Source organism: Mobula hypostoma, chromosome 15, assembly GCF_963921235.1.
Source record: "Mobula hypostoma chromosome 15, sMobHyp1.1, whole genome shotgun sequence".
In the NCBI taxonomy this organism is placed as follows: domain Eukaryota; kingdom Metazoa; phylum Chordata; class Chondrichthyes; order Myliobatiformes; family Myliobatidae; genus Mobula; species Mobula hypostoma.
In genome coordinates this window covers 20782994-20796729 of record NC_086111.1, presented here as the reverse complement: position 1 = coordinate 20796729, position 13736 = coordinate 20782994, and the positions used below count along the sequence as shown (strand labels likewise).

The window sequence follows — 13736 nt, the reverse complement described above, 5'->3', positions numbered from 1 at the left end:
TTCCTTCCATCTACCTCTTCTCTCCTTTCAAACATCCATCTCATTCCATACCCCTCCCAACTCCTAGTCTCTGCCCCTCTCCTGTCTTCCATCTACTCTCTTCTCACCATTCAACATATTGTTTTTTCCATGCTCTTCTCTCCTCTCTGGAGTCTCCCTTTCTCCTTTCCCTTCTCACCCTCTCCTCTCTTCTCTTCCCTTTTCTCCTCTCCCCTTCTCCCCCACCCACACCCTTTCCTCTCTTCTCTCTCTTTCTCATCTCACTCTCTCCTTTCTTTCCCTTCATCCTGGGTCTATCTCTTTTGGTTACCCATTTCCTGTTTTCCCCTGCTTTTTCTTGTCCTGTTTTTCCTCATCTCCCTTTTTTTCTTTCCCCCTCCCTCTCTTTCACTCTCCATCTCTCAATCTCTTGTCTCCCCTCTCTTTCTTTCCCTCCATTCCATGTCTGCTTTCTTCTCTCCTTTCCCATTCTCCCTCACCGCTCCACTCTGACCTTCAGCTCTATCTCTCTCTCCTCCGTCCAGGATCCCCATCTTTCTTCCCTTTCTCTCCCTCTCGCTATGTTTTCTCCTCTACCCTCTCCGTTTCCCTCAACTACCTCTCCTCTAGCCCTCCACACACCTTTTACTCTGCACTCCGTTTCCTCGCGACTTCCTTCGCTCCCTCAGCCTTCCTCCTCACACCCCTTTCCTTTCCTCCTCTCCCTCTCTCGCTCCCTGTCCCTTGGACGAATAATGGAGCGTGTGAGGGATATGCTGAGGAATGTGATGGTAAAGCTGTAAACACACACTTCAAACACATTTTTGCTCGGGACACAGAGGTTTATAAGAATTTAGGGTGCATAAAATTACTTTACAACATTTAAACATCGCAATCTCGTCCTCCAGGTTTTCCATATGAAACACATCCCCTCCCGGCTGATGTCCCTTCATGTCAGTATTACTCGTGTCACCAAGTAGTTCGCTGTACTACAAGTTACAGGGTCCTGAAGATCTCAGGGGAAGAATTCTCTGCCAGTCTTCCGGACGCCCCGCCAGGTTGTTGGCCCTAGACGTAAACCAGGAACCTCTTGCCCGGGTGTTGTCGTTTCAATAGGGCCGAGGAGGAGGAAGATCTATCCATGCCTCTCGTTCCTTGGGACTGTATTTTCTCTACCGCCAGGTTATCGTATTCCACCTCCTCTCGTTTTCCTGGGCGCTGTTGTTTCTCTACCGCCAGGTAACCGTCTTCCACCTCCTCTCGCTTTCCTGGGTGCTGTTGTTTCTCTACCGCCAGGTTATTGTATTCCACCTCCTCTCGTTTTCCTGGGCGCTGTTGTTTCTCTACCACCGGGTAACCGTATTCCACCTCCTCTCGTTTTCCTGGGTGCTGTCGTTTCTCTACCGCCAGGTTATTGTATTCCACCTCCTCTCGTTTTCCTGGGCGCTGTTGTTTCTCTACCACCGGGTAACCGTATTCCACCTCCTCTCGTTTTCCTGGGCGCTGTCGTTTCTCTACTGCCGAGTAACCGTATTCCACCTCCTCTCGTTTTCCTGGGCGCTGTTGTTTCTCTACCACCGGGTAACCGTATTCCACCTCCTCTCGTTTTCCTGGGTGCTGTCGTTTCTCTACCGCCAGGTTATTGTATTCCACCTCCTCTCGTTTTCCTGGGCGCTGTTGTTTCTCGACCGCCAGGTAACCATCTTCCACCTCCTCTCGTTTTCCTGGGTGCTGTTGTTTCTCTACCGCCGGGTAACCGTATTCCACCTCCTCTCGTTTTCCTGGGTGCTGTCGTTTCTCTACCGCCAGGTTATTGTATTCCACCTCCTCTCGTTTTCCTGGGTGCTGTTGTTTCTCTACCGCCAGGTTATTGTATTCCACCTCCTCTCGTTTTCCTGGGCGCTGTTGTTTCTCTACCACCGGGTAACCGTATTCCACCTCCTCTCGTTTTCCTGGGTGCTGTCGTTTCTCTACCGCCAGGTTATTGTATTCCACCTCCTCTCGTTTTCCTGGGCGCTGTTGTTTCTCTACCGCCGGGTAACCGTATTCCACCTCCTCTCGTTTTCCTGGGCGCTGTCGTTTCTCTACCGCCGGGTAACCGTCTTCCACCTCCTCTCGTTTTCCTGGGCGCTGTTGTTTCTCTACCACCGGATAACCGTCTTCCACCTCCTCTCGTTTTCCTGGGCGCTGTTGTTTCTCTACCACCGGGTAACCGTATTCCACCTCCTCTCGTTTTCCTGGGCGCTGTCGTTTCTCTACCACCGGGTAACCGTATTCCACCTCCTCTCGTTTTCCTGGGTGCTGTTGTTTCTCTACCACCGGGTAACCGTATTCCACCTCCTCTCGTTTCCTTGGGCGCTGTTGTTTCTCTACCGCCGGGTAACCGTATTCCACCTCCTCTCGTTTTCCTGGGTGCTGTCGTTTCTCGAATTCCATTTGCTGTTGCATGAAGAATCCATCGGCGTCTGAAACGAGTAAGTTTTAGAGGGATATTTTTAAAACTCTGCTGGAGGATTCAACGTGCTGAGCAGCATCTGCGAGGGGGAAGGAACTGCGGATAGAAACATAGAAACATAGAAAATAGGTGCAGGAGTAGGCCATTCGGCCCTTCGAGCCTGCACCGCCATTTATTATGATCATGGCTGATCCTCCAACTCAGAACCCCGCCCCAGCCTTCCCTCCATACCCCCTGATCCCCGTAGCCACAAGGGCCATATCTAACTCCCTCTTAAATATAGCCAATGAACTGGCCTCAACTGTTTCCTGTGGCAGAGAATTCCACAGATTCACCACTCTCTGTGTGAAGAAGTTTTTCCTAATCTCGGTCCTAAAAGGCTTCCCCTCTATCCTCAAACTGTGGCCCCTCGTTCTGGACTTCCCCAACATCGGGAACAATCTTCCTGCATCTAGCCTGTCCAATCCTTTTAGGATTTTATACGTTTCAATCAGATCCCCGCTCAATCTTCTAAATTCCAATGAGTACAAGCCCAGTTCATCTAGTCTTTCTTCATATGAAAGTCCTGCCATCCCAGGAATCAATCTAGTGAACCTTCTTTGTACTCCCTCTATGGCAAAGATGTCTTTCCTCAGATTAGGGGACCAAAACTGCACACAATACTCCAGGTGTGGTCTCACCAAGGCCTTGTACAACTGCAGTAGTACCTCCCTGCTCCTGTACTCGAATCCTCTCGCTATAAATGCCAGCATACCATTCGCCTTTTTCACCGCCTGCTGTACCTGCATGCCCACTTTCAATGACTGGTGTATAATGACACCCAGATCTCATTGCACCTCCCCTTTTCCTAATCGGCCACCATTCAGATAATAATCTGTTTTCCTATTTTTGCCACCAAAGTGGATAACTTCACATTTATCCACATTAAATTGCATCTGCCATGAATTTGCCCACTCACCCAACCTATCCAAGTCACTCTGCATCCTCTTAGCATCCTCCTCACAGCTAACACTGCCACCCAGCTTCGTGTCATCCGCAATCTTGGAGATGCTGCATTTAATTCCCTCATCCAAGTCATTAATGTATATTGTAAACAACTGGGGTCCCAGCACTGAGCCTTGCGGTACCCCACTAGTCACCACCTGCCATTCTGAAAAGGTCCCGTTTATTCCCACTCTTTGCTTCCTGTCTGCTAACCAATTCTCTATCCACATCAATACCTTACCCCCAATACCGTGTGCTTTAAGTTTGCACACTAATCTCCTGTGTGGGACCTTGTCAAAAACCTTTTGAAAATCCAAATATACCACATCCACTGGTTCTCCCCTATCCATTCTACTAGTTACATCCTCAAAAAATTCTATGAGATTCATCAGACATGATTTTCCTTTCACAAATCCATGCTGACTTTGTCCGATCATTTCACCGCTTTCCAAATGTGCTGTTATCACATCTTTGATAACTGACTCCAGCAGTTTCCCCACCACCGACGTTAGGCTAACCGGTCTATAATTCCCCGGTTTCTCTCTCCCTCATTTTTTAAAAAGTGGGGTTACATTAGCCAACCTCCAATCCTCAGGAAATAGTCCAGAATCTAACAAGTTTTGAAAAATTATCACTAATGCATCCACTATTTCTTGGGCTACTTCCTTAAGCACTCTGGGATGCAGACCATCTGGCCCTGGGGATTTATCTGCCTTCAATCCCTTCAATTTACCTAACACCACTTCCCTACTAACATGTATTTTGCTCAGTTCCTCCATCTCACTGGACCCTCTGTCCCCTACTATTTCTGGAAGATTATTTATGTCCTCCTTAGTGAAGACAGAACCAAAGTAATTATTCAATTGGTCTGCCATGTCCTTGCTCCCCATAATCAATTCACCTGTTTCTGTCTGTAGGGGACCTACATTTGTCTTTACCAGTCTTTTCCTTTTTACATATCTATAAAAGCTTTTACAGTCAGTTTTTATGTTCCCTGCCAGTTTTCTCTCATAATCTTTTTTCCTCTTCCTAATTAAGTCCTTTGTCCTCCTCTGCTGAACTCTGAATTTCTCCCAGTCCTCAGGTGAGCCACTTTCTCTGGCTAATTTGTATGCTTCTTCTTTGGAATTGATAGTATCCCTAATTTCTCTTGTCAGCCACGGGTGCACTACCTTCCTTGATTTATTCTTTTGCCAAACTGGGATGAACAATTTTTGTAGTTCATCCATGCAACCTTTAAGTGCTTGCCATTGCATATCCACCGTCAATCCTTTAAGTGTCATTTGCCAGTCTATCTTAGCTAATTCACGTCTCATACCTTCAAAGTTACCCCTCTTTAAGTTCAGAACCTTTGTTTCTGAATTAACTATGTCACTCTCCATCTTAATGAAGAATTCTACCATATTATGGTCACTCTTACCCAAGGGGCCTCTCACGACAAGATTGCTAATTAACCCTTCCTCATTGCTCAAAACCCAGTCCAGAATAGCCTGCTCTCTAGTTGGTTCCTCGACATGTTGGTTCAAAAAACCATCCCGCATACATTCCAAGAAATCCTCTTCCTCAGCATCTTTACCAATTTGGTTCACCCAATCTACATGTAGATGTTGAAAAGGACCCTGCAACGTTCTGGAGCAGCCTTAAATTCCATCCAATACATTCCACTTTACACACGAGTCAACAAACAAAATGCTAGAAGAACGCTAAGAGTCGGGTAGCATCTATGGTGGGAAATGGACCGTGGACTTCTCGGGTGGAGACTCTTGAGGGACGAGAGACTGCAGACACTCGAATGTGGATCAACTATCTACTGGAGGAACTCAGAAGGTCAGGCAACATCTTTACAAGGAAACATTTAGGATCCAAACTCTTCAATGCTACAGGTCTTTCTCGCATCTTGTCCGTTGCTCCACATTCCAGCGTCTGTAGTTTATTGTGTCTCCGCTTTACATATCAAACCGCCCGCATCGGGAATTGACTGTAAGGAGTCTGCCATAACCCTGCCATAAATCTTTACCAACTAATAAGGGAGGAAACTTGCTGTGAGTCGTGTCCAGTGTATAATCTCCCCTACACCGACAGAACCAGGCTGGTAGAATGAGGGCCATCAACAGCTGGAATTTTCATACTCCGGTTACAGTTTAATGTCCCCACAACTAATCAGACGCCAGGTGGAATAATGGAACAATTTCCACGCAAAACAATGATAAATCGGCATTTTTAGCACTGGAGCAGACAGATCTTTCCGCCCTTGATGTCTCCTCCAACCGCAATGCTAAATTCTAGCAAATCTCTTGTGCCTGCTCATGATCAGTATCCCTCCTTTATATTAATATGTCCATCTAACAGCCTCTTAAACGCCGCTATTGTATCTGCTTCCACCACTACCTCTGGCAGTGCATTTTACGCACCAATCAATCTGTGTTTTAAAAAAAACTTGCTCAAACATCCCCTTTACACTTTCTTCCTCTCACAAATGCATGACCTGTAGTATTTCACATTTCTACCATTGGCAAAGATTCTAACTGTATACCCATCTCTGCCTGTCCGAATGTTCTAAACTTCAGTCGGGTCACCCCTCCGGCGCTGGAGAGAAAACAACACATCTCTGTCCAGACTTTCCTTATTGCTCAGGCCTGGTAAACACACGTCCAACTCTTCACACTCTTCCTGCATCGGGACAACCAAAACTGCACACAAGAAGCAGATAACTAATTATTAACGCTATACTAAATAATGACAAAAAAAGCTGAAAATCCCCAGCTGTCCCTGAATTATCTGTGGAGAGAGAAATAATTAATGTTTCAGTTTTTGATTCTTACCCGCCCCAGCCAGCCTTCCCTGTCACCTTGCCGAACTTGTCTCCTTCCCTCTTACACACACAATTCTGATATAGGATCCCTCTCCACCGATGCTGCCTGACCTATTGAGTTCCTCCGGCATTTTCTGGTTATATTTTTAAAAAGTGTCAATATCGGCGCCACCAGCCACTCAGACCGTTGTCCATTCAAACGGTCCCGTGGAAAAAAATTTGGAGGCGGGGTGAAGTTGGGTGTGATTGTGGACGTGGAGCGCGGGCCAGTAACGACAAAGGGTCCTCACCCTTGCCCTACAGCCAGCAATCGGTACCGGGGAGAAATGGGTTTTGAAAGGTGTGGGATGAGTGGGAACCAGGGGCAAGAGAGATAGGGTAAACAAATGCTAGGTACCTGAACCTGTGCAGAGGCAATGGGCAGCTCCTATGCCGCATGATTTGAGAATCTGTGACCCGGTTCGGGTAATTACCAATGGTTCTATCTTTAAAGGCAGCGCCAACTTTAACCCTCCTCGCACAAGGACTCCGTTAAGGTCCAAGGTCACTGGTGGCCGATTCGATCCCAATACATTTTTGTAAATAAAAGGACCCCCTGCTTCCGAGAGTCGCCTGCATTCCTGTTAAACCTGTTCCAGCTGATAGTTGGTCTCCGACCCCCACTATCGTCATACAAATTATAGTTACTGGCTTACAATCATTCACTCTCTTTCTCTGTTTTCAAACATTCGTGTCTCGTAACCAGGAACACCGAATAAACCTTCAAGTTCGATCTAACTCTCTGTGTGCTACGCGAATTCAACTAAATGCTGGAAACTTAAGAAAACTGGACGTTTTTAAAAATACAGTTCCTTAAATTACAAGTGGGGGGGGGTCGGAACTAATGTCAGGCGGATTGGATATATGATTTGTGTGTACCGTGAGCATTCGGCTCTTGCTGCATCTCCATCAGCAAGGAGCGAATCAGAGCAGTCTCGGCTCCTTGAAACCGCTCGTTTTGCGATTCCGCTGCTCTTTCCAGCAGTTCTTCTGCCGCCGTGCGTTTGTCCGCTACCCCCGATCTGTTGTGAAGAGTGAGAGAGACCAGCAGTAGGAACCACGTCGACCTCATGACGGTACAAGCGAAAAGCCTCGATCTCTGCGTGAAGGAGAAAAATCGGAGACCGCTTAGTACTGCGCCGGCCGGCACCAGAGAGTTTCCAAGTGGAGAGCGGCGCACTGCCCGTAGGGCTGAGAGAAGCCCAGTACTGGGTGCGAGCACAAACACACCCATACACACACACAGTCATACACACGCACAAAAATTTAGACACATTCACAAAGCCACGTTCACACAGATTTAGCACATCCATATTATTCACACACACACACAAACTTTCACAATGCGCGCACACTCACCTACACAGATCCACATTCACTCACACATTTAAGATGCACTTCCACGCTCATACACATTCACTTACAGAAACGCCCATATTCATTCTCACGTATTTAACACACACTTACACACCTTCACACTTAAACATTTCACATCAACTCATGTTTACAAATACAGATAATCACATAATTCACCCCTTAGATACACCCGTATTCGCATATATAAATACAGAGGCACACACACACACACACACACACACACACTGTCTCTCTCTCTCTCTCTCTCTTTCTCTCTACTTTTGCAACTTAAGTCCAAATATCTATCATTTACCTGCACGTACACCTTCTCCCTCATACGCTAACGTGAGAATATAAATGCGAATGAGACTCATTCTAGTGCTTATTGTTACCTGACCCGTTTCCGACAGCCCTCGGGTACTCTCACTGTATCAGACTGCAGACTGCTTTGCTCTCAGCTCTACCGTCTTCTTTCCGGCTGAGCCTCTGTGCTGTCAATTTCGTTCTTGAATCAGTTACCTCAGACGATCGAAGGCTCCCATTTATAGCGATTTTGTATTTCTCCCTCCCCCTCTCCCCCAACCGCCCCACCTCCAACGCCCAACTATGCAAAGAAGTCAGTCGTGGGTTGAACGGGTGCCTCTTTTCACCGATCATAAGAAAAAGTTGAGAGCCTCTTATGGAAATGTTTGGACAGAGCTCCTGACGGCGAAAGATGGCATTAAGAAGCACATGCTTACAAATACAGAACAGTGCTTTGGAGTATTAGATAGAGAAATACGCATACACTCAAATAGGAAGAAAAACTAGTACATATATGTGCACAAAACGAAAATCTAGAACAAACGCGTGTGCACAGATAAACAAATGCCCGCATATTCTCAGTGAGATTTGCACACATGTTAATACCAAAACAAAGTATATAAAACTCACATAGAGCAACGCAACAAAAGCAGACACTCAGATAAAAGCATTGATTCAAACATAGATAAAACCCACCTACAGTATACATATGTGTACTGTATATACGGTATACATTCTGTAATATACAGAATTTATATATTCTTGCATGTCATATTTATTTAAACCACATTTAGTTCGCTGTAAGTGAGGTTTACTCTGTCCTTGAGAACCTGCTGGCAGGCCTGGTGACTGCTCCGTTACAACGGTCCTTACAAGATGTAAAGGAATTAAACAAAGAACTCATATTTCTCTATCACCTTTCGCTACATCAGAATAATCTGCAATGATTCACATCCAAGAGTGATCAGAAGTGTACTAATTCCTATAACTATGTTACATGACAGTTGATTATGGGCAGATGGTCAGAATTACAATGTAAATGAAGGATGGGTGTTGATTGATCTGACCATTAAGGAAACTCAGCAGCTCTTTTTCCAGGCAGTGTATGTGATAATATTGTATAACCACCAGAGAAAGGAGACTGCTTAATATCCAGTCACACATCTTCCTCAGTAACACACCACTGTGCCTGGATTATATGTGGAAGGCTTTGGCAAAAAGCTAGAAATTATAGTCTTCAACCATGGCAGGACCACTGTCCATTGACACCTTGAATAAGCAAAATGTAATGGAACATTTAATGGTCAATCTTTTGGATTTTGCTTCAGTTCTATGACTCTGGTTGTTGGTTTTACCTGTTAAGTCAGTCATTCAGCATCATGCATCATTCAGAAATCTGATAACCTCATTCATTTATGCTCAGAAAAGTAATAGTAATGCCTATAATGTAAATTAAAGTCGCAAAACAGCAAGGCTTGAATACATCGATAATGAGTAGGAAAGCACTCAATTCACTTTGATCACTATTAAATCACCATTATTTTAAATATGCTATTAGCACATAGACTTTCACCGTAGTCGATCAACAGTATTGCTTCCACTGTTTCATAGTAGACTAAGCAATCAAACAGAACAGAGTGGCCACTTTATTAGGTACAGCCGCACGCCTGCTCGTTAATGCAAATATCCAATCTGCCAGTCCTGTGGTAGCTACTCCAATGCATAAAAGTGGGCTGATATGGTCAAGGGGTTCCATTGTTGTTCAGATCAAACATTAGAAAAGGGAAGAAATGTGATCTAGTGACTTCGACCATAGCATGATTGTTGGTGCGAGATGGAGTGGTTTGAGTATCATAGAAACTGCTGATCTCCTGGGAATTACACACACACAACAATCTCTAGAGTTTACGGAGACTGGTGTGAAAAGGAAATCCAGTGAGCGGCAGTTTTGTGGACAAAGATGCCTTGTTAATGAGAGAGGTCAGAGGAGAATGGCCAGACTGGTTCAATCTGACAGGAAGGCGACAGTAACTGAAATAACCATATATTACCACAGTGGTGTGCAGAAAAGTATCTCCGAACGCAATATGTCAAACCTTGAAGTGGATGGGCTACAGCAACAAAAAAAACACACTGGTTCCACTCCTGCACCTAATAAAATAGACACTGAGTGTAATTAATTTGGCCTAGTTATCTTTGCTTGCACACAAAAATGCATTTATTTCGATACTTTTATACAAATTTTCAGGTTGACAGCCATATTATCAACGAGCATAAGGGTTTTGGGTTCTGCCCAAATCCTTACTGCCTTTGAGAAGATGGTGGTGAGTTGCCTCCTTGAATTGATGCATTCTATTGGGGAAGGTCCACCCACAGCACTGTTGAATATAGAGTTACAGGATTTTGATCTACATGACAGGAAATGTACATGCCCTCTTCTTGTTGCTACCATCAGTGAGGAGGTACAGGAGCCTGAAGCCATACACACAATTTTTCAGGAACAGCTTTTTCCCCTCTGCCATCAGATTTGAGAATGGACACTGAACCCATGAACATTTTCTCAGCATTTTCCCCCTCTCTTTTAGCAATACTTACACATATATCTATATATATTTATTGTAATGTATAGGTATATGTTATTATGTATTGCAATGTACTGCTGCTGTAAAACAACAAATTTCACGATATATGCCAAGGATATTAAACCTGGTTCTGAAGGAACAGTGATGGATTTCCAGTCCCGATAGTGTGTGGCTTGAAGTGGAGCTCATGGATTGTGATGCTCCTGTGTATCTTCTCCTCTTGGTGGCTGATATTCTTTCAATCTGGCTCATTACATTTGCTAATGAAATCAGCCTTCTGCTGAGCCACCCTTTAAAATTACTCACATTGTGAAACCTGGTCAAATAAGAAAGGGTGTGAATATTGTAATCTGACTTCAGTAACTAGTGTAGGAAGTCTGATGAATAGGTTAGTCAAGTAATTATGTACATTGCCTTAGATTCTTTCACAATCTGATGCTCTCAGGAGTGGGTAGGCACTGTTCTAACTCTCTTCACAGAGGCCCCTGCCACTGTGCCAATTCCAGAATTGGGTTGGCTAATATTTCACCAACACCCACACTATTCTTTCCCCCACACTATAGTTTCCCCTTATAAGGTATTCTGACATCCAGAATTGAGTTTGAATCTATAAGACACAACTTTTTTTGTTCTTTGGGGGCTTGTAATTATTGGGTGATTTAGTAATCAAAGAACTCAGTTTAGTTGCAATTTATTTCAATCAAGGCATCTTTAGAATCTATTAAAAGGACACAAAGAATCTTTATGTCATGGTCCGGTCTGTAATGTCTGTGTTCCGGTTCATGGTCCGGTCCATGGACTCCGGACTCCGGGTCTTCTGGCTGTCCCTTGTTTCAGTTCGGCTTAATCATAGGCACCTGATGCTCATCTTGCGGCTGGGAGTATATGTGGCCCTGGATTCGAGTGTGGGTGCTGGTCAGTATCCTGTCCTTGTCTCCATGTGGTAAGTCAGGCCGTCTTTGCCATTACCCTGCGGTTGGATCTGCCCTTTCCTGTCCTTGCCTCCGTTTGGGTAAACCAGGCCGTCTTTGCCGTTACCCTGAGGCTGGACTGTTCCCTTCCCTTCCCTTTCCCTTCCTTCTGAAGCCTTGCCTGCAACCTCACCTGTGTCCTCGCTTGTATTGCTGTCAAGTCCTGTATTGCTGTAGGCAGGAGGAGAAGATGGCAGCGCGACGCAGCGCGCGCAGCTCTCCGGTGAAATGATATCGTATCTGTTAAATAGGGACCGTGGACAATTCTGATTTGATGAAGACAGATGTGAGAAACAGAGGAACATCCGGAGAAATTTCTGGAATGCCTGGTTCGCTGCTTTTGTTACTGTGCGATCGCGAATCTCTGAAGGGTAGGCCCCAAAATCCCCAGCTTTGCCTGCTGCTGCTGACCGAGGCTGAGGTCGAAAAGTTCAGATGGAGATGGTGCTCGGTACTCGGTGATGGAGGGCTGCTCAGAACTTGAAGTTTTCGGACGACTCAGAGTTGGACTGTGGTCAGGCATGGCAGGGAGAGTTTTCTTCCTTCTCCCGTCTGCGTGAGAAGTGGGGTTTTCGAGAGACTTTGAACTTTTTTACTGTGCTATGGACTGTTCTTCATCAAGTTATGGTATTGTTGCACTGTTGTAACTATATGTTATAATGATGTGGTTTTGTTAGTTTTTCAGTCTTAGTCTGTCCTGTGTTTTTGTGATATCACACCGGAGGAATATTGTATCATTTCTTAATGCATGCATTACTAAATGACAATAAAAGAGGACTGCGTGTCCTCATATTCTAATCTAATCTAAGTTCTACTGCTGGAGCAAGACCGGAGCCTTGCTGTGTCTAGATTAGAAACCGTCTATCGTTGTTTAGAACTGTCTCTGTGTCCATGCCTTTGCTAGGTAGGTCCAGCCATTTGCCGCTACCTTGAGTTGGGACCTGTCTCTGTGTCCACGCCTTCACCAGGTAGGTCTGGCCATTTGCCGCTACCTTGTGTTGGGAACCGTCTCGTCATTTCAGCATTCTGTGTATGAGTCCCGGCCCTACGTCCTGTTCCCAAGGAGGGGTCCCGACTCTGTGTTCCATGTTCCTGTCTCTCAAGTCCAAGGCTCCGAGTGTCCAGTCCTCGCCCAAGGCTCCGAGGTTCCTGTCTCCCAAGGCCAAGTCAAGTCTTCACCTAGTTGCAGTCTGAGCCCGAGTCAAGACCCAGGTTCTGGGTCCTTGCCCAGTCTCTGGCTCGGAGTCCATACCCAAACCTTGAAGAACCCAAACTTCGAAGAACCTAAGCCTCGTCATGTCCTTGCCTAGTTCCGGGGTCTGAGCCTGAGTCAACACCCAGGTTCTGGGTCCTTGTCCAGTCTCTGGCTCGGAGTCCAAGCCCAGGCTCCTAGTTCCCAGTTCCTTGTCCTGGCACCGCTTTCCTAGCCAAAGTCCTAGCCCATGTCTGAGTTCTTGTCCCAGCTCCTAGTCTGTGTCCTGTCCCGTCCCTAACTCTAGTCCAGTCTAGTTCCTAGTACTTCAGTGTCTGTGTCTTGCATTTGGGTCTGCCACCAGTGCCGGCCTTTATGACACTTTAAACATAAAACATTTGAACATGATGCTTTGAATGTTAGTAAACTAAGTATAATAAAAAGAAAATTTTAATGTAAACAGCTGATAAATCACTGTGAAACTTGATGCTGTTTGTTGTTTGAAAGCTTCTCGATATTGGGTGTCAGACTTGTTGATGCCAAGACCAAGACATTATCCAGATGGGCATCAGTCAATCTTGTTCTCCAATGGTTCTTGGTGTGTTTCATTTTTGAAAATAACTGCTCACACAGATAAGTGCTGCCAAACAATGATGCCATCTTTTTTTGCGTGATCCACTAAGTTAGGGTCTCGTAACGTCGCCTGATATTTACCACCTTCTTCACAGCAACATTTTCTAGGCAAATGAGACAAACTGGTTTCTCAGCTTGCTCGAGGAAGAAGAAATCTAGTGCCCAAGTGTCTTGGAAATTTCGGGACTCAGTGTCTACCTTCCTGCGTTTTGCATTCATTGTCATTGGAATTTTTTTCTTTGATTTTATTTCGAAACGCAAGTCATTCAAAAAGTATTGTAGCACATGTAAATACCTGGATATTTAGCATGGATTTCTTGTTAAAACACAGTGATGCTGTTTCTGTTTACAAATTTGAATGATCCCATCTGAAAACCTGCAACGGTACAGAGCGTATCTAATTCATATTAATAAGGTAGTCTGCCTTCCC

At 45.3% G+C, this 13736-nt stretch overlaps 1 protein-coding gene across 2 annotated transcripts; it reads right to left on the bottom strand.

Annotated features, from left to right (window-relative positions):
• Positions 1-786: 786 nt before the first annotated feature.
• trh (thyrotropin-releasing hormone) lies at positions 787-8175 on the bottom strand. Of its 2 annotated transcripts, none has more exons than XM_063067833.1 (3): positions 8018-8175; positions 7149-7368; positions 787-2444 (listed from the first exon to the last, which is right to left on the bottom strand). In XM_063067833.1, the coding sequence occupies exons 2-3, from the start codon at positions 7339-7341 to the stop codon at positions 1048-1050; spliced, it is 1590 nt and encodes a 529-aa protein (XP_062923903.1). In that variant the 5' UTR covers positions 7342-7368; positions 8018-8175; the 3' UTR covers positions 787-1047. The 2 variants fall into 2 exon arrangements, with proteins under 2 accessions (XP_062923903.1, XP_062923902.1); XM_063067832.1 differs by having other exon boundaries at positions 7939-8082.
• Positions 8176-13736: the final 5561 nt, after the last annotated feature.